The 21,224-nt window shown below is 40.7% G+C and overlaps 1 protein-coding gene across 3 annotated transcripts in view; it reads right to left on the reverse strand.

Moving 5' to 3' along the window:
- Positions 1 to 2,795: 2,795 nt before the first annotated feature.
- The window catches only part of XPNPEP3 (X-prolyl aminopeptidase 3, mitochondrial), a 44,207-nt gene continuing 25,778 nt past the window's right edge, over positions 2,796 to 21,224 (reverse strand). For 2 of the 3 annotated variants that reach the window (XM_015419177.1, XM_015419179.1), the window contains 2 exons: positions 17,619 to 17,739; positions 2,796 to 5,568 (listed from right to left, as the gene is read on the reverse strand). In XM_015419177.1, coding sequence (XP_015274663.1) covers positions 5,408 to 5,568; positions 17,619 to 17,739 — 282 coding nt within the window. In that variant the 3' untranslated portion in view covers positions 2,796 to 5,407. Of the gene's footprint in view, positions 5,569 to 12,099; positions 12,181 to 17,618; positions 17,740 to 21,224 lie in introns of those variants that run through there. The other variant, XM_015419178.1, reaches the window with a different exon arrangement.

Genomic DNA, 21,224 nt, shown 5'->3' on the forward strand with positions numbered 1-21,224 from the left:
TTGGCTTCAGATTGGAAGCCGTACAGCTCTGTCCGATGCGTGTTTATTTGAAAGTAAAACGGGGCTTGCTGCTTCGGATAGGATTCTTCCTCCACTACCATTCTTCGCGATCGTTGCGCCAGGTATTTCTTGTTCCAGCAAAGTGACTGGGCCCCGTTACGATCGGGCGAACGCAAATCCAGGCCATTGGCAGTCATGGTAGGGTTTTCTACCTGCTTGGGGGATTCTGTAGGTATGCTAAGAAATACCACTAAGTAAATTTACCAAAAAGAAACGGGGAATGGTGGCCTCAAGAGAACCAAGGGTGAGGCATGGAATGTTGTGAGTCACTTAAATGACAACAACAACACAACAAGACCCTGAGAAGTTACAGGATCTTCCAGGACGAGACTTTGGGATTTCCACCCTCCTCCCAGCTTTCTTACAGGCCTTCAGCTTGTCCTTGCCTATCGGCAAAGCAGACAGGAACAGCACCTGAAAATCCCAGTGAACTTCCCAAGTTACACCAATGCATCTTAAATTGCTAATTGTTCCTTGATTTGCCTTTTTGTGTGTCTGAAACGTTTTCCCCACACACTGTAGGAAGAGTAGAGCTTTCCCTGTAACTGACACTGACTGGATCCTTGACAGCAACCAACAAAGCTGCTAACACAAAGGAGGCTACTGAATGCAGTGGGTAGCTATGAGGGCAATCCTAAACAGGTCTACTGAGAAGCAAGTCCCAAAGTTGCTTGCTCCCAGGAAAGTGTCTTTAGGATTGAGGCCTATTTCAACTACTATTTCTGCATAAACGTACGTATGTGTTTACATGCATGTATGATTAACCTCATCCTCCCCCCACCCACAGAGACTGTCCAAGAGAGCATAACAGCATCTCCCCTGTCTTTAAGATATGCATCTGAGACGTTTTAAAAATGTTATTCAGAAAATATTTTAAAACATTCGCATCTTTTAAAACTGTCCTTTTTAATCCAACTTTTCTTACACTGTGAGTGGTTTGGTAAGATAGCTGTCACTTAAAATAGCTAACAAATGTCATGGGATCTTGAAATAGCACAGCCTCTAAATCAAAATAAGTAACGAACTCTTCCTATTGTTCGTTTTGAATCCCTTTTTGCCATATGCACACCCTTCTCCCTTAAGCAGCTGCTTTCCAGGTATCAAATCCATTTTATAAACAAGTACACAGCTAAGGCTGCAATCCTGTGCACAAGACCACACCCACACAGCCCATAAAATCTACAACAACTAATCCTGTGCACACTTAACCTGGGAATAAGTCCCATTCAACATAGTAGGATTTACTTCTTTTCAAAGGATTGGACTGCACAAGTATGACTCTATGATTAATAGTGCAATTCTACACAGAGTTACATTACTTTAAGCCCATTGTTTCAGTGTCTAATTCTGGATAGAAGTTATATTGTTGTGATAACTTCTACCATAGAAATATGTAACTTTTAACAACAAGAGAGGGATTGATAAATTGAGATTTAGAAACAGCAGTGTTTTTTGTGTGAATTATGCTTGTGCTAGGTAATTTCTAGCTTACCTAGGTATTTGTGTTGTAGCAAATTAGCTAATACCCCAAGCATGAGAGGTTAATGAGTGAAGTGGGGATAAACAGGGCAGGAATTGCAGATGAAGCCAAATATGTTACATGAGCCCAAGCCTGTAGCTACTGTGGAGCCCACAGGGCCCAGCCCCCCTAGTGGTTTTTATGGGCCTCCCTCCCTGAGCCTTGGAGAGAGTGGCACAAGCAGCAGCAGAGGCGATGAGGCTGGGGTGAGAGATGCTTGGTGCTTGGCCCACCAGCAGCAGGTAAGCCCAACCAGGCAAGGTGGCAAGCAGGCGTGTTGTCTGGCCCTGGCCAGGCGTGCCCGGCTGTGCTCCTGTGCACCAATGTGCCCACACGCTGCCCCTTTGTGGCCAGCCCAGCCACTACATGCCTTGCCTCTCCTGGACCCAGGAGGGAGCCAAGGGTGGAGGTCAGGCTGCCCCTGGTGTGCCAACGTGGGAAAGAGCACTGGGGCTCCTTCTGGGAGGGACGGAGCCAGATGCTCCACAGGGAAGGGCTGCCCTTGCTGAGCAGGAGGGAAGCTGCCCTCCAATTTAATTAGTTGGCGCCCCCACCAAGGCCCCCTCACAAAAAAGTCCCTACCTAAAGGGCTGCATGAGCCTCAATTCAGCACTACATATGATAAAGCACTAGTGCAGACAGCCCACGTGTGTGTAAAGCAGTTCACAATTAAAGTCTTAGAAGCTTCTTGTTTTTCTTCAATCCTGTTAAGAACATAAGAGAAGCCAATGTTGGATCAGGCCAAAGGCCCATCTAGTCCAACACTCTGTCACACAGTGGCCAAAAATACCAGGTGCCACAGGAGGTCCAGCAGTGTGGCCAGGACACTAGAAGCCCTCCCACTGTTGCCCCCCCCAAGCACCAAGAACACAGTGCATCACCTGCCCCAGCCTGAGAGTTCCTATGTATACTTTGTGGCTAATAGCCACTGATGGACCTCTGCTCCATATGCTTATCTAATTCCCTCTTGAAGCTGTCTTGAAGTTGTCTCAAAACAGGTAAGAATTAGACAGCTGTATAAGATACTACAACAATTTGTTTACAGACAGCTCAGATTTGGTCTAAACTTTAAGGATTTAAAATGGGAGGCAGCATCTGAGAAAAAGTAACAGCATTTTATTCAGATGGAAGACGTGGTTTCATTACACAATATTTCATACAAAATAAAAATCCAGTACAGATTATTTCAAAGTTTAATACAGTACATGCACTGTTACTGTTTTTAAAACTACAAGGATTATAGGCATAGAAATTAGCACTGAAGGTATCCAATAGGATGGCACAGTTTCTTTTAAGAATCTCATATGATCTGTCTCTTCTAGGAAATATGCCTTTCAACATTGTTTTATGGAAAAAAACTTCTCAAAATTTTCCACCAAGGATTTGTAAAAATGGTTGTCAATAAAGAAGGATCCTAAAACCTCTGTTCCGCAGAATGCAGATCCAACTTGTCTGAAACTTTTTTTTTCCAAATAACTGAATTGTTAGCTAATGTAGCTGCATGCAGTAACAAAAGGAAAACCAGAGCCCTACTGAAAGATACAGAACTTCTGCCTAATTATACAAACTTCACCTACTCTGGTGTTAAAGCTCATAAAACTCTTTAGGACAAAAGGCATTTAAAAATACAGTCTCTGAGACATTAATGAAATGATTAAAATGGAGAAAAATGTATCTTTACTTGGGACTGTTAATTTGGGATTGTATAGTTGTATATTAGGCCTTGAAACAAAACAGTATAGCATTTTGAACAGAAGAAGAAAATACGCTGTTCTTGGCTATTCTTCCCTTCACTATAAAAGTGGTGATATTAGCCCTATTGATTAAAATCCTCACATACTGCCCAGCTTCTTTATGCTGGAGAGTACTATGCTCTGGATTTTTTCCAAAGTGAAGATACTATGCTAACATGCTTATCCGACCACATCCTCCTCCTCTGGTTGGGCTTACATCTAAAGGACCAAACAAACAATCAAGCAGCCTTATGAATGAAATGCAGCAATCTCTGGATGCTGTGGCAAAGTATTGTGGAAGAAGGAACATGAGCAGCCTGTCACTCAAGAAGCAGCAGCTCACTATTAGAACCCCAAGGAACTACTCTTTGGGTGTGTGGTGTGTGCTGTAGCCTCACAGACCACTAAAATTGCACATCTTGAATCTTGCCCCCTTCCCTCTTAACAAAAACTTATGTCTATCTAGTGGCTGATGTCCTTTTCACTTAACATTAATCTACATGTACTCACCAAAGACTGGAACAACTGAAAATTAATTTACTGGTCAAAAGCTAGTACCTTCTCCTTGAATTATGTTATCACAAGAAGGGTACATATGGATATAAAAGCTCCCTAACTGGCAATCTCATACGTCTGAGTTTGAAAGCTTTTTAAAAATGCCACCTTTATTGATACATACACCTTTATTGATATATATATATTTCTCTTTAAAAATATAATACCTCTTATTTAGAGATCACAGAAGTGTTCCACAAAGTCTAGTTGCCTGATTGTTCTGTAACATTTCCTCCTTTACAAAAAAAATCCATGACAAAAGATGTATTTTGATCTAACTAAATCAATACAACATTTTCATTTCATTCATGTTAGTGTCCGTTTTCATTTTTCCGTTTCCAGAAAGTAGTCCATTATCCTATTTATTATGCTATCAGAAGCTGAAGCAAAAGGGACTCTGCTGTTTCATGAAGAAGAGAGGCCTAAACTTCTTTACAGAAAGAACACAACTGCCTAAAGGCCACGTCTCACTTTATATATTGTATTTAGATAGGAATACTTCAAAATAATATGCTCCACATAAGTTGATAGATGCATACATGTTTAACTCACTACATTTCTAAGGGAAATATTTGTGAATAGGAGTTTGATATTTTCCTTGTCACTATTTTTGTATATTTCGTCAAGAAAAATGGCAACTTAAAGCATGTATACCATTTTCAACAGCTTCAATTTGCAAATATTTTGCTCCTGGGTATCTGTACCTAGCCCTAACATATCCACTCATGTCAAGAAAGTGGATGAAGAAAAAGAAAATCAAAGATGTGAGGCAATAGGAAGAAAGGAACTCACTCAAACCAAACAGCATTCTGAATCTAGTCAGACCCATCAAACTAGCTCAGAAACACTATATTGATCTTTGTCTGCCTATTACTAATTTACAAACACAACCATACGCATAGTTAGTCAAGCATGAGATTTTGAAAATCACTCTGCATGGGATCAGGTTGTTACTTGCATTTCCCAGTCATAACATACTTCAATTTCAATGTATGTCCTAATGCAAAAGACCTTCCTTTACCTTCTAGAAAGAAGCAACTATCATCATTCAAGTTTTGTCTGGTAATCCTCTATAAATCTCCATCCATCAGCTAGAACATATGCATTGGTATCTTGAAAATATTATCTTTTGTAAGAAGAATAAAGCAAAATTCTGTCCGGCTTACAAATTAAAATAAAAGGCAGTCTGCACGAAAGCCAGAATTCATCCCAGTCTGCCCCCACCCCCACCCAAGCAGTGAACAAAGTTATTACAGAACACACACAAAGTCCAAAGAGTGGAAGGTGGAATACAACTTCTTCATCTGATTTCTTTTAACATTAGCAATAAAGTAGAATACTTGCCAAATGTAAATACATTTTTCTCATTTAAATATGTTTTCCTGTCCAAGATAATTCCTCCCAATAATGTTTCCTCAGCAACAGTGTACCCATCAGTCTTGATGTCCTGTAGCTCTTTCATATAAAATATAAATGAAGGAATTTGCTTAAGAAGGAGCACATTTCCTGATTTGTACCTGAAAAAGGCAATGAACAGTGGTCAAGAACCACAGACCTGTTCAACATCATATATTTCTTTTGGACAATCTTCAGACAGAATCAGCGGTGTGTTTTCTGTCACTACAACGTCATCTTCTATGCGTACACCAATGCCACGGAATCTTTCAGGGGCACCTGCATCATTCTCAGGAATGTAGATGCCTAGAAATAAAGAAGATGATCCAAAAGGAAGGACTTAGATTACAACTTATGAAGCAAGTCACCAGTATTGCATTCCATGGTTTAGAAGGCAAGTCATGTAAGAAAAGGCTTATTCTACCTGAAAAAAACATTCTAAAATTCCAATAGAATGATGTCTTTGTGATAATGGAGAAGATTAACACTTGGAATTCACTGCCACAGGAAGTGGTGGCGGCTACAAGCATGGACGCCTTCAAAAGGGAATTAGATAAGCATATGGAGCAGAGGTCCATCACCATCTATTAGCCACAAGGTATAGATAGGAACTCTCAGTCTGGGGCAAGTGATGCTCTGTCATCTTGGTGCTTTGGGGGGGGTCAACAGTGGGAGGGCTTCTAATGTCCTGGCCCCACTGGTGGACCTCCTGATGGCACTGGTATTTCTGGCCACTGTGTGATACAGAGTGTTGGACTGGATGGGCCTTTGGCCTGATCCAACATTGGCTTCTCTTATGTTCTTATACATTATACATGATATTATTCTGGACTTAAGACTCTGAATTTTTGACCGTTAAGTCATAGGAGACCTCTAAACACAGTTGGTCAGGTTTTGTTGGATGGCTTTCAGTTAGTGTGCCTTGCAAACATCAATAAGGCCCTTGGAGAGGTGTGGCCTTCCACTTCCTTGCTTAGCCTTGCCATTCATTGTTTATACCAAAATGCTGGGGTGGGGGAAGATGACCAAGTTTTTTAAAAATTTACTTTATTTATATTTTTATTATTTTCTCCCCAATGGGAACCCAAAGCAGTTTACATTGTTCTCTTGTACTCTGTTTTATCCTCACAACAACCCTGTGAGGTACATTAGGCCAAGAGTGCGTGACTGGCCCAAAGTCACCCAGCAAGCTTCTGTGGCAGAGTGGAACAAAGTTTGAGTCCAGTGACACCTTTAAGACTTTGAGTCCAGTGACACCTTTAAGACCATCGAAGTTTAACTCTGGGTATAAGCTTTTGTGTGCATGCACACTTCTTCAGAAGTGTGGGATTTAAACCTAGGACTCCCATATCCTAGTCCAGCACTCTAACCACTACACCACGCTGGCTCTCTCCAGGGTAAATCCAGGTAAATCCTAGGGGTGATTAATACCTCCTTTAAAAGGAAATGGTTTTAGGGAGGTTTGGCCTCTATTGAAGAAGCCCTCTTTAGAACTTGAATGTCTAAATAATTACAGGTGATGTGACAGGCACTTCAGGAAGGGCACGATGGAGGCCCTATTTCCCCAGCCTCCTTGGCTGTAGCTTGTCCCTGAAATAATGGCTCATGCCATTATTCAGATAGGGTCTGAAGGCCCATTTCTGCCTCTCTCTATCACACACACAAACAGACAGTTAATTCTGCTAAACACAATGACTCGCTCAGTTAAGAGCTGGCATACACAAAAACCCAGCCCTTTTACACTCAAGCAATCTGGAGGCAACACACGCTTTCTTAACACAACAAGAGTTAGTTTTACTTGGGGAAAATGGTAAGAAGGGAAGGTGAATGTCATTACTTACGGGGGAAGAATAAAGAAAATAGGGAAGGATTTTATACACAAGGGAGAATACATACCAAAGAAAACATAGGGCAGGAAGGAGGGATCACTGAGATAATGTCAGACCAAACAAAAAGTCTTTACCCACTGGCAGAAGATAGCAACAGAGGGGGACAGGTGACTCTCTCTGGGGCAAGAGTTCCAGAGTTTTGGGGCCATTCTTGAAAAGGCCCTCTCCTGGGTTGCCACCCACCTAATCTCATAAGACAGGGGCACCTGAAGCAAGTCCTAAGAAGACAACCATGGCAGTTGGGTAGGTTTGTAAGGGAGTGGCTGATTCAAGGGCAGCCCCACATAGAATGTATTGCAGTAGTCTAATCTAGATGTAACCAGGGCATCCACTACAGTGAACAGCTCTTTTCTGCCCAGGAAAGGCTGCAGCTAGCCAACAAACTGAAGCTGGTAAAAGGCACTCCTGGCCACAGCTACCACCTTCTTATCCAACAGCAGGCCTGGGTCCAAGAGCCACCCCAAGCTACAGACCTGTTCCTTCAAGGGAAGTGCAACCCCATCCAAAATGGGTGACTAAGTCCCAAGTCAGACCTGCTCACCACTAGCTCTTCTATCTTGTCGTGATTAAGTGTCAGTTTATTAACTCACATCCACACCAAAATTGCTTCCAGGCACCACTGCAGGGTTTCTGCAACCTCCCTGGGATAAGCCAGAAGTTCGAGATAGAGCTGTCATCCATGCATTGAACATAGGAACATAAGAGAAGCCAGTGCGGGATCAGGCCAATGGCCCATCCAGTCCAACATTCTGTCACACAGTGGCCAAAAATGCCAGGTGCCATCAGGAGGTCCAGCAGTGGGACCAGGACACTAGAACCCCTCCCACTGTTGCCCCCCAAGCACCAAGAATTCAGAGCCATCACTTGCCCCAGACTGAGAGTTCCTATCTATACCTTGTGGCTAATAGCCACTGATGGACCTCTGCTCCATATGCTTATCTAACTCCCTCTTGAGGCCATCCATGCTTGTAGCCGCCACCACCTCCTGTGGCAGTGAATTCCATGTGTTAATCACTCTTTGGGTGAAGAAGTATTTCCTTTTATCTGTTCTAACCTGACTGCTCAGCAATTTAAATTGGTAGCAATCCAGCCCAAATTTCCAGATGACCTCACCCAGTGTTTTCATGTAGATGCTGAAAATCATGTGGGACAAGATGGAACCTTGTCAGAGGCCAAGGAGCTGAGCAGCAGTCCCTCAGCACCACCTTCTGAAATCTACCCTCCAAGCAGGACCAGAACTGCCACAAAACAGTGCCTCCCACTCCCAACCTGGAAAGGCCAGTCTTGAAGGATACCATGACTGATGGTATCACAAGCCACTGAGAGGTCCAGAAGAACCAACAGAATTGCATTCCTTCTGTCTGTCTCCTGGCGCAGGTTATCTACCAGAGCGTCCAATGCTGTTTCAGCCCTATAACTAGGCCTGAAACCAGACGGCAAAAGATCCAAACAATCTGCTTCATCCAGGAACACTTGGAGTTGGAATAGATGGCCTGTATGACCCCTTCCAGCTGTACGATTCTATGATTCTAAGTTGCCCAGCCGTAATGGGCTGGATGAGGGTCAGTTCAGAAAAGACTGAGATACTGTTATTTGGTGTTGATTGTGGAAAGTGGAGAAAGACTACTCTAGTTAGGGCTCTGCTCCCTCTAAAGGAGCAGGTCTGCAGCTCGAGAGGGCTGTTAGATCCAGATCTACATATGGATGCTCAGAGTTCATCCCCAGTTCGTAGCATCTTTAACCACCTTCAGTTGGCTTGCCAACTACAGCTCTACTTCAAGAAATGTGATCAGCCCACAGTGATCTATGCTCTCCCTACTTCCAGGTTTGATTCCTGTAGCATGCTCTACATGGGCCTGCCTCCTGAAGATGGTTCAAAAGCTTCAATTGGTGTGGAATACAGCAGTTAAGATTTAGTTGGCATGCACCACAAGCAGCATATCACTCTTGAAAGATCTTCACTGGCTGTTTATTTCCAGTCTTTTTAAAAATTTTATTTATAATTTTCAATAATATAATAAACATATAAGCATGATAATAAAGATCTGCAACATAACATTGATTTTCGAATGTTACATATGAATAATCTTATTTTGTAGTAGTATTTATAAAAATTTAAAAAATTACAACTTTTCTACATAACTAAAACAAACTATCATTAAACCAATTATCATATATTGTTATAGGTTTTCAGGTGAGTTAAAATATGGTAATTATTTCCTTATATCTTTGTGGTATAGTGGAGACTGGAATAATAGATTTTGAGGGTGCTGCTTCTATGAAATCTACCCATTTGGAATAAAACAAAGATTGTTTTTTAAAGCTATTAGCAGTTGGCATTGATGTTGTTATTTTTTCTAAAGTATAGTGTTCCCACACTTTCATATACCATTGGTGTAACATTAAGGAAGTTGAGCTTTTCCAATTACTTGTTATAACGGATTTGGCTGCCATCAATAATGTTGAAATAAGTTCCTTGCGTAAATGTGGGATTTTAATATCTTGCCATAAATCAAGCAACATCACTTCTGGAGAAAGAGGTAAGTCTATATTAGTTATATTCTTGATAGCTTGTTTAATGGTTAGCCAAAAATGTTTTATTTTTTTGCAGGTCCACCAGCAGTGGTAATAGTTTGCATGTTCTCCACATCCTCTCCAACATAGAGGTGAATAGGTTCTGTTTATCTGGTGCAATTTCGAGGGTGTGTGATACCATCGTAATAATAGCTTCAATGCCTGGGCTCTAATGTTTAATGAATGCGAAGTTATGCTTGGGGAAGTCCAAATTTTGTTCCAAGTGTTTTCTGTTAATGGGATGGCACAGTCTGTATTCCATGCTAGCTGGTATGTGGTATATGTTGCATTTGAACAAAGTAGTATCTCTTTATAAAACATTGAGATCATACCTCGGCATGATATTCGATTCGAGATTAATATCTTTTCAAAAAAAGTATAAGGTCTATAGTTTTTTGTGTTAAAGAACTGAAAGTGCCACAGATGTTTTATTTGCAGATATTCGAATCATGGTATTTTACATTTATATGTTCTTTCCAGGGATTCTTTATCTAAAATAGTTTAGTTTTTGCTAATATCTTTAAAACTATTAAAGGCTGCGGTCACATGGAACATTAGCCATACTACAGAGATGGAAGATAGGCGGATTTTCCAGGTGCGATTACATCGCCACATCTGGGAAGCGTAGAGCTCCCGTGCCGAACCTGAGGCTTCCCGCCGAAGATGCGGGGTAAAAAACTAGTACCTCCGAGGTACTAGTTTCCAAAAACTGCGGGGCAATGGCGGACGCCTGATTGCGTTTCCGGTGGAATCCTGTGGCATCCGGTGCCTGCCCATGTCCCGTCACGAGCAGGGTTTTTTTTAAAGTCTCCACATTATGCGCACAAGCGCCCAATGGCGCATGCGCACAAAGAGGCCCCCTCCCACTGCAGCCAGGCTTGCCGCCTCTGGAGGGTCGCTATGGCCACTGTCACACAGGCGGTTAGAGCGGCTGTGACGAGGGAGCCCACCTCCCCCTCCATTGGCTATGCCTCGAAGCTCTGTTGGGGTCCGGAAGCGTCTGTCGCCCCCTCCAGTAAGCCCACCACCCGCCTTCGGATGTGCAGATACGATTGCTCAGTCATGCGTATGCACAAACTTCAGTTTTAATAAATCCATCCCGTTTGCCACGGAAGCGGCGCCTAGCGATTGCTGGTCTGATTGCGCTGCACCGCTTCTTTGCCGCGCTGCAGGATCATAATGTGATCAGCACCTGCCCCCTAACCACGGGACCTCGATGGGACCTTGAAGGGACGTTTGATCGCACAACCGCACGTTATTTTGCTCCGGGGCAAACAGCCACGCTCCCCCCCCCCGCATTTTCTGGCCTGTGTGGCCGAGGCCAAAATTGTTCTTCTTCCAAACAGACAATGATGTGTTTGTAAGGCCCGGGTCAAACCAAGATTGTCTCGTAAAGCAGGTAAGTAGCGATGGACTTGGAGCTAGAATTGGTTTTAATTTATCCCAAATGGCCAAAGTGTTTTTTAAAAATATATTTTTCTCTATGTCTGGAGATCTCTTTATTTTTTTCTCCCATAATGTCTCTGGAAATGTGCTGTTTTCTAAATATGTTTGTTCGATCAACTTCCAGTCTGCTTCATATTTTCTATTATATTGTTTAAGAAGACCTATTAGTGTAGTGCTTTCGTGATAAAGTGATAGATTAGGAAGTGAAAGGCCTCCTTGATGATTTAATCTTCTAATCATTGGGAAACTCACTGTATGGATAGATTTATTCCATATATACTGTAAAAAGTTTTTTTGCCATTGTTTAATCTTTGCAGATGGAATTTGTATGGGAATTGCTTGGAACAAATAGAGAAATTTGGGAAATATGAAAGTTTTTAGTACTTGAACTTTTTCAATCCATGTAAATAAAGGTGCAGATGGCACTGTCTGAAGTTTTTTCAAACATTTAGCTGTTTCTTCGTGGTTATTTTTGATTAAATCTGCCAGGTTAAGGGAGATCTTGATTCCTAAATATTTCCAATAGGTTTTGACCCAACTAAAAGTGTAGGTTTTTTTCAATATAAGTTTTATGTGATTTCAATAGATTTATCGGATAAAGAATTGATTTTGAATCATTCACTTTCAAACCTGAGATTTTTCCGAATTGTAAAAGAATCTTTTGAACTTCTGGTAATGATGTTTCTGGGGAAGTTAGAAAAAGCGCCATGTCATCAGCAAATAACTAAGTTTTAGCTGATGTTCTTTCACTTTGATACCAAATATATTAGGATTAGAGCGATTTGCAGTTGCTAATGGTTCAATAGCTATTGCGAATAATAACGGCAAGATAGGGCATCCCTGTCGTGTTCCTCTTGTAAGTAAAAATTGTTCCGTATTAGTACCATTTGTTTGGATACTTGCCATAGGTGCCTCGTAGATGGTGTGTACCATTTTCAGAAGTTTGGGGCCAAAGTTCATATTTTCCATAATATATTTGAGATAAGATGTCTCCATGCTGTCGAATGCCCTTTCAAAGTCAATAGAAAGGATAAAAGATTATTAATATTTTGATGACGGCAATATTGGATCACGATGAGGGTTTTTCGTGTATTGTCTGTTATTTCCCTATTGGGAATAAACCCAGTTTGGTCTGTATGTATATATGCCTCAATAATTTTGCCTAGTCTATTTGCCATGGTTGCTGTAAATATTTTATAATCTTGATTTAATAGGGAGATTGGTCTGTATGAGCTCATAAGAGTTATATCCCTATCAGGCTTCGGTAAAAGAATAATTTTTGCATCTTTCCAGGTAGGTGGCATAGTGCTGTCTTCCAAGACTTTGTTACAGATCTGGGTTAAGGGTCCTATTAATATTGTTGAAAATCTTTTGTAGAATTCAGCACCAAATCCGTCAGTTCCCGGAGACTTGCCATTTTTGAGTCTTTTAATAGTTGCTTGAATCTCTGATGTAGAGATAGGTTCTTCCAACCAAGTTTTGTGTTCTGCTGATAATGGTGTTTAATCGGGTACTGTTGTAAAAAGGTTTTCATAAGAGTTTCTCACAGGAGCATCTGATTTATACAATGTTTTATAATATTCCAGGAATGCTTCAGAAATGTCTTTAACAGTGTGGACTAGTTGGCGCGATTTATTCTTGATAACATGAATGGCATTGTCACTGATTTTCTTCTTGAATTTCCACGCTAATAATTTTATTGATTGAGGTGTTTTATACCAGTATTTTTGTTTAATGTATGCAATTCTTTTTTGTATTTGAGATATTTCTATGGTTTCAAGTTTTCTCCTTTCTAAGACAAGTGATTTGTAAATGTGTTTATTTCCAAATTTCTGGAATTCCTCTTCTAAGTGTTTGATTTTGTCCATCATTTCTTGTTTTAACATTTGTTTTTCTTTCTTATAGGTGGATGCAATTGCTATTAATTTGCCTCATACTACTGCTTTCAAGGTGTCCCATACTATGTGGGGCGATACTCCACATGAGGCATTGTGCTTCATAAAGTCTTTAATTTCCTCTTCTACTGATTCTGTAATTGATTGTCACAATAAAATTTTTGAATCCAGTCTCCAATTATATGATTTTGGTGTTTTATCTCTGTCTTCCATTATACTCTCCACCCATGAGTGATCTGACCAGATTCTCGCTCCGATGTTTGCTTCAGAAAAAAAGTATGATATGGAAGAAGACGCCAGAATATAATCTATTCTGGTATGAGTTTGAAATCTAGATGAAAAATATGTATAATCTTTAAGAGTTGGATTCCGGTATCTCCAGATGTCGACTAAGTTGAACTGACGTAAAAGATGACTTAATCCGGTTTGATTGGATGTACTGGACCGTGCTTTTCGTTGTTGTTTTTTTCCAAGGATGATTTGTCTAGTGAGTTATCAAGAATATAATTAAGGTCACCACCTATTATACATGGAGCTGTACTGAATAGTTCAAGTTGCAGTAAGGTGTTTCGTATAAAATCCAACTGATTTTCATTAGGCGCATATATAGATGCTAAAGTGACATCACTTCCATTTAAAGAGCCATTCAAAAAAATGAATCTACCTGTTTTATCGCATTCCATTTTATTCAGTTTAAATCTTATGGATTTTTGAATCAATATGGCTATGCCTCGGGATTTTGATGTGCCTTGTGCTTGGAATTAGTGTGCAAATTTAGTAGAGGAAAACACTTTGTTATGGTTGTTTTTAAGATGAGTTTCTTGTAAAAAAAATGACATTGGCGTTTTATCTTAAAAGTGCAGACATTACTTGTTTTTTCTTAATGGGTGAATTTAAGCCCCTGCAATTCAGTGAAAGAAATTTGATATTATTGTCTAATTTTTTAGCCATTGTCAATGTGAAGGGTGTTTGTTACAAAAGATTTTCTCCATAGTATATTCCAGTCAATATTCTTAAGCCATATAACTAAAAATGAGTTTGGTTTGAATTAGAAAGAATGAGTATTTGTAAGCATACTCTTCGTGTAGTTGCACCTGTTTCCTTATAGCTCGTAAAAAACCTTAAAAATTCTAATTAAATACAGAGTCATCTCTTGGGCTCTGTAGTCCCTTTTCTGCAGGGATTGCATAATAAACATAGAAAGTTGTTGAATAAAAAATATACAGGGCCCCTTAAATGTCTCCCCGTTCCCCCCTGATGTATACTCAGTATGATTTAAATTAATTATAATGTAGTTTTTAAAAGATATTTTTGTTATATAATCAACATTCTTGAATAATAAGATCACCTTAATGATTTTAACAATTAACTTAAATGAACTCTAAAAGCTGGCATTGTGAAACAGATGTAATAACTAGTAAAAAACCATTTTAACATCATTTCAGATCAAGGCATAATGGAGAGCATTATAGGTAAACAACACATTATAAATTAAATGATACCTGTTTATTACAATGCTTTGTTGTTAAAGAGTAGTGTATGTCTTATTATCTTAAAAAGAAATATAGTTATGCCATACTTTATGTTCCTAAATAGTATTCATGCATTGTTAACATGATAAAACATTTCATAAACAATTATAACCTTTGTAAATTGGCAGGAACAGATAACAATAATCCTAATGTTATCACATTGTATAGTATTCAGTTGGAATTAGCATCTTAATAAAGAGTGCTGCCAATAAATTTCTCTCTACAAGAGTAAATATTTCCTGTTTGTTTTGTTCCCTTGTTGTTAAGTAATATCTTGTGATTCATTATTTTAAGACAAAGAAAAAATCTGTTATTTCTTGTGGTTTTGGATTATATTAATTAATAAATCAATCAACCAATTAATCAAGTAATCAGTCAATATATCTTTCAGGAGTAATTATGACCTTTGCAGATAGCAGGGAACAATTTATAGCATCCTTTGTATTAGCACAATATAAAATTTCCCTTGTAGATTAACATCCCAAGTTAATATTTTGCTATTCATTTATTGCTGAAATTAAAAACACTCAAACAACTTTGCTAACCTATTTTTCCTGACTAATTATTAGTTGTTAGTATAGTATATAAAAATAATTATTAACATCTGTTATACAAACATATTATAAAAACTCTTATAGTAAATGCCGCGGTAGGTAAAAGATTCTTTCGAATGTTGAAGTTAATGCTCTTTAAGGGGAAATCAGGCAGGAGTCATTCGTTCAGGCGTCCATTCCTTTCCGCTCCAATGCCACGTCCCCTCCAGTCTTAATTTAAGGTGGTTTTAACTAACAAAGCCTCTAGTATAGGTTAGGACTAGAGTAATGACAGGACCAGTTGCCATCTGACAGCCCTCCCTTTGCACCCCCCACAACCACCCTTGTGTTTAAAGTAAGATGGCAGACTACAAAGGACGCCACAATTTCAGTGGCTGCCACACCCATTTTAAATGATCTTTCTCTGCATGCGTCTGACACCACCATCACTGGTCTTTAGGCACCAAGCCCAGATGTTTTTATTTTAAACTGCTTTTAACTAATTGGTTGGTTTGAGGAATATATATGAACACTTGGAGAACTATTACCAGAGAGCAAAGAAAATTAAGATGAGATAGTATTCAAATATTTTTAAAGGATGTGTTCAGGAGCTGGTCAGGAAAAGTACAGGACTGCCTCTTGACAGTTCATTAGTGTAGCCGAAGAAATAGATTGATTGCTCCTTAATTGTGAACAAGTGCCAATTTTAGACGTATAACCTTGCTTTTAGCATTTAATGAGAGTTATCAAGATGTATTCTAGTCTACCTGTTGCTTATCTTCATAATTCCTTTGGAGGCCAATTGATTTATTAGAGGACAATCACGTGTTGGAGTTAGAAAGATTTATTTCTGGTCCTGTCACACTCTCTACAAAAATGTGTCGTGTAAGGGAGCTAATCAGGCTTTCTGCTGATGTCTTTTAATCAGAGAAGATCTTATCTAGGTAAGCACAATCATGTTCAGGGCTTCCATATTTTACACACCATTCTGCCAATCAGCTAGAAATCTCATTTATACTTACCAAGTTGTTGCCTAATAAAAAGAGTTATGCTTTATTTTAAATAAAACCATTAACTAAAGATGTCTTCTATTCTGCTGGCAAAAGATCAGACGTCAAAAACTGTAATATTTCATTGTGCTCCAAGAGATAAGTCTTGCTCATAAAGTTTGCCTGGTACAGACCTAATAATTGGCGATCTGGCAGCGGCATAGGCTAATGAGCCTAGAGCTGAGTGGTACAGATCTCTAGAATGCGTGCAAATTAGATAATCTATCACAATGTTGGAAAGAAGCAATAACTGTGCTCATGGAAAGATGTGTGCAAAGTGTTTAAACCACAGAGAAATGTATTCTTGATTATACAATAGGAAGCATTTCTCAGCTCTTAGTCTTGGGCAGGACCATGGCTCAGTGATACAGCATGGCATGTAGACAGTCCCAGGTTCAATCTCCGGCTTCTCCAGTTATAGGAATCAGGTTGTAGAAGATGTGAAAGACCTCTACTGGAGACCCTGGAGAGCTGCTGCCAGTCTGAGTAGACAGATTCAGTATAAGGCAGCTTTATTTGTGTGTGTTCATACTTTTGCCTGTTAACAAGGTATCATGTGGAAAGAAACCTTTCACTGGCTGCTTGTCCCAAAAATCAAAACAAAAAAACAAACAACACTATAGACAGCTGTGACTCAAGATCCTTCCATCTCTTGTCTTGCTGCATACTTCTGCCTAGGAGAGATGCTCCAGTGCTTCTCCTCCCCACAGAAGTGCAGTGAGAACAAAGATGCTGAGTCAGAACATTCTCTCTCTTGCAGAAATCAGCAAGATGTTGGATTACTCTCTCTCGCAGAAATCAGCAAGATGTTGGACTGCCATGAGGATAACAGTTACCTGTACCTGCTATTAGGACTGACAATCTCTACAGCCACTGTGAAGTTTCTTTCGATGTGATGCATCGCTAAGAGCCAAACATGTGAACTGATACATGGATGGGATTCAGAGTCCCACCAGTACAGAGGCTTCCTTGTCTGTGAGCTCTCATTAAGAGAATCAAGGGTTTCCTTCTTACAGAATACTATAAATCTAAGCTACTGAATCATAGATATTCAGGCATGGAACAAGAGTGTGTAATCTTTTCCCCTGGAAATTATAATGAAATCACTCTGGACCTACATTAAAGCGTTGTTGAAAAGATTACAAAGATAATGTATGTGAAGTGCTCTAAGCATCTGGTAAAAATCTGTGGCTGCAGTCCTTAACCACTGAAATCTTGCTCTGCTCTCATGCCACTGTCTAACGTTTTACCAGATTGTGCCTATATTTCTACCATTTCACTGCAGTCACGAAAGCTTAGAAACCTTCTTTAAAAAACATAAACAGTTTCATGGCGGTAATTGAAACAATACCATATTTGGCAATCACATAGCACACATATAATGATTGAAAATATTTGTATACTTTGTTCCAGGATAGTTACTACTGAGTCCTTTTACCTGGCTCAGTGGTGATCACCATGCCTGGCTGGAGTGGGATTGAGCGGGATATGTCAGGGGTATCATGAACATCCATTCCCAGATAATGTCCTACATGGTGTGGGCAGTATTTCCGAACAGCCTAGAAGGCAATGAAAAATAATACATTAACAAACCAAACAAGTGCAGACGTCTGCCCAGGATGGACAACAGCATTGAACTTGATACTGGAAACGTACACTGGCATAGTTCAGATGCAATGATGAACCTTGATCTGAATGAACCTGGGAGATACTTCAGTTCACACACTCCCTCCTCTCCTAATGCATGACGTAAATACCCTGTTTCCCCCAAAATAAGACAATGTCTTATATAAATTTTTGCTCCCAAAGATGCGCTAGGTCTTATTTTCAGGGGATGTCTTATTTTTCCATGAAGAAGAATACGGTACACTCCGTCAGGGCAGAGCGAGCAGCAGGCGGCAGCTTGTCCTGGTGGCAGCGCAGGCTCTCTGATTAAAAGAGACCTCGCACTTCCTGTCTGCTCCGGCTGCGCGGCGGCCAACAGTGAGCTGCACGGCGGCACCTGCCGCTACGGCCCAGAGTCCAGAGTTACGGTAGCTTCGGGGGGCCTTATTATCGGGGAGGCCTTATGTTCGGGGGAGGCCTTATGTTCGGGGAGGTCTTATTTTGGGGGGATGTCTTATATTTCAGCGAGAGGCAAAACTGTAAGTAGGTCTTATTTTCGGGGAATGTCTTACTTTCGGGGAAACAGGGTACCTCCACTGTTGTGCTGATATTATTTATTATTTGAACTACAAACTGTTCCCTCCAAAACGTGGCAAATTAAATTCAATGTAGGTAAGTGATGCACATCGGAACAAAACCTCCAAACTTTAAGTATATGCCAATGGAGTCTGAACGTGCTGAAACTGATGGGGCAAAGAGATCTTGAAAGTCACAGTGGATAGTTCAAAGAAAATGTCAAGTAGCATGCCACAGCACTGAGAAAAGGCAAACTCCATGTTAGGGATTATTAGGAAAGGGACTGAAAATAAAGCTGCCAATATCATAATGCCCCTCAATAGATATATGGTGCACCCTCATTTGAAGTACTGTGTACAGTTTTGGTCGCCTTATCTTAAAAAGAATATTGCAGAAATGAAAAAAGTACAGAAGAGAACAACCAAGATACTAGAACTTGAGGGCATCCGAAACTGATTGGCAGTAGATTCAGGACAGACAAAAGGAAATACTGCTTTACACAGAAAGTGATTAAAAGGAGGATGTAGGCACAGGCATAGACAGCTTTAAAAGGGGATTACACAAGAATCATGGAGGATAGGTCTCTCAGTGGCTACCAACCATGGTGACTAAAGGGAACCTCCACGTTCAGAGGCAGTAAACCTTTGAATCCCAGCACCAGGAAGCAACATCAGGGGAAGGTTTTGGCCTCTATGCCCTATTGTTGTCCCTCCAGAGGAACTCGTTGGCCACTGTGTGAGACAGATACAAGCCCTAGTGATAGCCTCAGTTACAAATCAAATTACAATATGTCATTTTTTCAATATTTAATGTCTTAAACCTACAGAATTATTGGGCCGATACACTCAGATTTCCTTAACCTGTAGGTTCTTAATTCAATTCAGTTTGGGTTAAGTTTTTTCCCCTCCCCCCTTTTTTGTTTTCAGTTGTATATGCCCTTGGAACAAGGGGCTAGAGGGACAAAATTCCAGGGGCCCTGGGAACCATGGAGCTGCTCATGTGGTTTACTTTCATATGCTGTCCGAGGAAGGGACCCAGACGGGATATTTGCCTGGGGGCCCTGCCTTTGAATGCCTCTATGGGAGTACGGAAGTATTTTTAGTGGCACTAGCAATACATATGACGTTCTTTCCAAGGTTCCTCTCTTCTGCTTTGAGAATGCCTTGCACATCTCAATGTCAGGTGTCAGAATAAAGGTCAGGGAGGCCAAATTCTGAGCCTCATTTCCTGTGACACATACACTCTTCTTCTGTCTTTAGTGGCAGATGTGTACATATACACACATGCAGGAAACCTTCCTCTAGCCTGCTAAATCTCATGGGAAACTAAATCTGCTCCTCATGCTAGCTACCCCAGTCTGCTCAATTTTTCTACAGCCAGAAACACCACCCTTTATCCCCTGATGTTTGATAAGGGACTAGACACCACGTTCAAAACAGCCCATTCTCCACACAAAGATAAATGACTTGTAACAGTGATCCCAACTGGAGAAAACGACCATTGGTTACTCACCGTGAAGGGTCCTTCTCCTCTGAGGCTTGGAGGACATCTTGTGGGTGATTCCCATCCATCACTTTGGGAGGCAGGACTAATTTCAATTACTTCCTGTTTTCTGTAGTGGGAGTCACCCTAGGCTCAGTTCTGGTGCTCCAAAAGCAATACACTAACTTAACCACTGTAAAAAAGAGAACTTGAACATCAACAACAAGAGTATAGCCAAATCACAAACATTGGAACAGGAAGAAAAAGGTGAGTCCTCTCTCTCATGTAATCTTATTATTATTATTTTTAAATAGAGTGTGAAAGAACAGCATAGTAGATAGGGGAAATGACGACCTGGGAGGACCAAGATGTCCTCCAAGCGTCAGAGGAGAAGGACCCTTCACAGTGAGTAACCAATGCAATGATCATTCTCCCTCTGAGGTGGAGGACATCTTGTGGGACCTCCCAGAGCAGTGTCTCTAATTTTTGGGAGGGTGGTCATCATCAAGAGTTAGAACAGACTGCAGCACTCTCCGTCCGAATGCTGCATCAGCAGAGTCATACATATCTTGTAATGCCTGATGAATGTGGATAACAAAGACCATGTAGCAGCCCTACAGACCTCCTACACCGATGCCCTGTTGACAAAGGCCATATTCGTTGCAGCACTGTGAGGAGACTGGGCAGTGATACCTGCAGGAACTCGGTTCATACTCCTGTAGGCTACAGTAATGCAGGACCTCATAGTGTTGCTTATGGCAGAGTTAGACATCTTTCTCCCAGCACTCTGCTCACATCCAGTGTATGCCAAACTTTTTTCCTCCAGATGGGTTGAATTTGGAGAAAATGATGGCAAACAAATCTCTTGTGATCTGTGAAACTTAGTATTGACCTTTGGGGAAAAAAGGTGGAATCTGTTCTCAGAACTACCTTGTCTTTGTGAAAAACACAGCTCCAACTGAATTGACAGAGTGCCTAGTTCCGAAATCCTCCTGGCTGAAGTAATGGCTACCAGGAACAAAGTTTTCATCCTCGGGAATTTGAGCATAATGGCTATATCGGCTCAAAGGGTTCCTTCATAAGAGCTGTGAGAACAGTATTAAGCTTCCAAGTTGTAAACCTATGTCTCTGTGGAGAATCCTTGAATAATGCCCCTCTGAGGAAACGGCGAATTTGAGAGTGCTGAGGGATGTTAAGACAATTGTACCGGGGCAGGACCAAAGCCAGGGCCACCATCTGTTTCTTGGGTCACTGCCCTGAGTCCGCTTACCAGACCGTCCTTGTAGGAACTCCAGTAGTGATCTAATTTCCGGCTGCAATGGGTCAGCCTTCCGCTGAGCCCATCAGACAAAGGCCTTCCAAGTAGTATTGTAGATCCTTG

The sequence above is a fragment of the Gekko japonicus genome, unplaced genomic scaffold (assembly GCF_001447785.1).
Source record: "Gekko japonicus isolate JY-2015 unplaced genomic scaffold, Gekko_japonicus_V1.1 scaffold37, whole genome shotgun sequence".
NCBI classification, from domain to species: domain Eukaryota; kingdom Metazoa; phylum Chordata; class Lepidosauria; order Squamata; family Gekkonidae; genus Gekko; species Gekko japonicus.